The sequence below is a fragment of the Tupaia chinensis genome, unplaced genomic scaffold (assembly GCF_000334495.1).
Source record: "Tupaia chinensis unplaced genomic scaffold, TupChi_1.0 Scaffold143654_1, whole genome shotgun sequence".
Lineage (NCBI taxonomy): Eukaryota > Metazoa > Chordata > Mammalia > Scandentia > Tupaiidae > Tupaia > Tupaia belangeri.
This window is the reverse complement of record NW_006203502.1, coordinates 223,875-225,821: the sequence shown is the minus strand read 5'-3', so window position 1 is coordinate 225,821 and position 1,947 is coordinate 223,875. Positions and strand designations below refer to the sequence as shown.

Genomic DNA, 1,947 nt, shown 5'->3' with positions numbered 1-1,947 from the left:
ACCAGACAGACCGGTAAAGATGAAGATACAATACCCGACAACCGTGAGTCGAATAAGAAAACAGAGCTTTCCTCCCTCCATACCCCTAATTCTCCTTCTCCTTCTCTCCAAAGCTAAAACAACTACAGGCGGGCTTGGCAACCCTAACCCCCAGGACATCCAGAAACTCCTCAAACAACACACACCTTGCAATTGCGCTGGCGGATATATCACCCAAGTTCCCACGGATAAAGTCAGTGGCCCCATCTCCTGTACAGGGAGCGTTATGGCATATCTTAAAAAAGACAGCAAATATTATTGCATTAAGCCGCCCGAGTTTGCCGCCCCTGGTGTTAAACAGTCCACTTGTGTCTGCAATGTTACAAAACAAACGGTCGATGTATCGTGCTATAGCCATGTTTCTTATTGCAATAATACCAGCATGTTTCAAGCTGTCATTACCAAAACGACCACAGGGGGTTCTTCATCTACTTCTATCCGACTCCCCTGCACAAACAAAGACGTAGGCAAAACCGTCTGTTGGCCAGTTCATGGTACACCCCATGTCTCTGATGGAGGTGGCCCACAAGACGAAGTAAAATTAGAAAAGGTCAAAAAATTATTACAACATTTCACCCCAAAATTCGTCTACCATCCCATTGTTCTTCCCAAACCAAAAACCCAACATCTCGATACTAACACCCTCAATCTACTTGAACTTACTCATAAACTACTTAACGCCACGAACCCATCCCTAGCTGCAGATTGCTGGCTTTGCCTCTCCCAAGACCCTATGCCTTATGCTTTCCCTTTCAATTTCTCCCAAAACTTCTCCTTCGCTGAGAATTGTCAAGCGTTCTTACCCCTCTTGGTACAACCAATATTGTTTAGTAACACAACTTGCTTCCTCTCTTACAACACCGAGGACTCCACGGACAATTCCACAGCATCGTTAGGCTTCGTCACCTTTGCTAACTGTGATACGTATCTTAACATTTCTGATTATTCCCAAAACTTTAGTGAGCCTAATACAAATCTTACTTGTCCCCCAAATAACACTGTTTTCCTTTGCGGTTCTAACAGGGCATATACAGCTATCCCCAAAACATGGACTGGTTCCTGCACCCTTGCCTTTATTCTCCCACAGGTCAACGTCATCAATGGCACGGAACCTGTTCCAGTCCCCACGTTTGATTATATCGCTGGCAGGTCTAAAAGAGCTATTCAACTCTTACCCACTTTTGCCACACTAGGGTTCATGGCTGCAGCCGCTACTGGATCTGCGGGACTGGGGTATTCCTTACAGCTTAAGCAAGTCACCGAAGGACTCATCTCAGATCTCCAACAGGTGGCCTCTACACTGACCCTCTTACAGGACCAGATAGACTCCCTTGCGGAGGTGGTTCTCCAGAATAGGAGAGGTTTGGACCTCCTATTGGCAGAACAGGGAGGGCTTTGTCTTGCCTTACAGGAACGCTGTTGTTTCTACACAAACCGCTCAGGCCTGGTCCGGAACAAAATCGAAGACCTCCAGAAAACTCTAGAAAACCGTAGAAAACAACTGGCTGAAAATCCTCTGCTTACCATCTGGAATGGACTTTTGCCCATTCTTCTCCCCATTCTCGGGCCCATAGTCGGACTTCTGTTCGCCTGTGCCCTCGGCCCTGTGCTTTTCCAAAAACTTAAAATGTTCATTAGACAACAGGTCACATCCCTCTTTTCACGCACTATACAGATCCACTATGCTAGACTTGAAATGCAAGATTTCTCTTAATCACATTATACTCTTGATTTCCATCCACACTGCCACGTCCCATCAAGCGACATGGTGACACCCAGTGCATGTTATTTCTGTTACACCACTCCATCGACCCCCAAACCTTGGCAAGATGACAGCTAAGACTGCACTTAAGGCCCCGATGGGATTCCCTTAAGGAGAGTATGAACAACTGCATATGGGTTTGTGCC

At 46.4% G+C, this 1,947-nt stretch overlaps 2 protein-coding genes across 2 annotated transcripts in view; one reads left to right on the top strand and one right to left on the bottom strand.

Moving 5' to 3' along the window:
• ZNF461 (zinc finger protein 461) overlaps positions 1-1,947 on the bottom strand; it is a 54,384-nt gene that overhangs the window by 22,786 nt on the left and 29,651 nt on the right.
• On the top strand, positions 7-1,939 carry LOC114005356 (syncytin-1-like). The gene has a single exon (XM_027766763.1). It carries the CDS (start codon positions 20-22, stop codon positions 1,751-1,753), a length of 1,734 nt encoding a protein of 577 aa, XP_027622564.1. The 5' UTR covers positions 7-19; the 3' UTR covers positions 1,754-1,939.

Bases quoted from the DNA above. Each gene is read 5' to 3' on its own strand.
- LOC114005356 (XM_027766763.1), top strand. From the start codon at position 20: ATGAAGATACAATACCCGACAACCGTGAGTCGAATAAGAAAACAGAGC.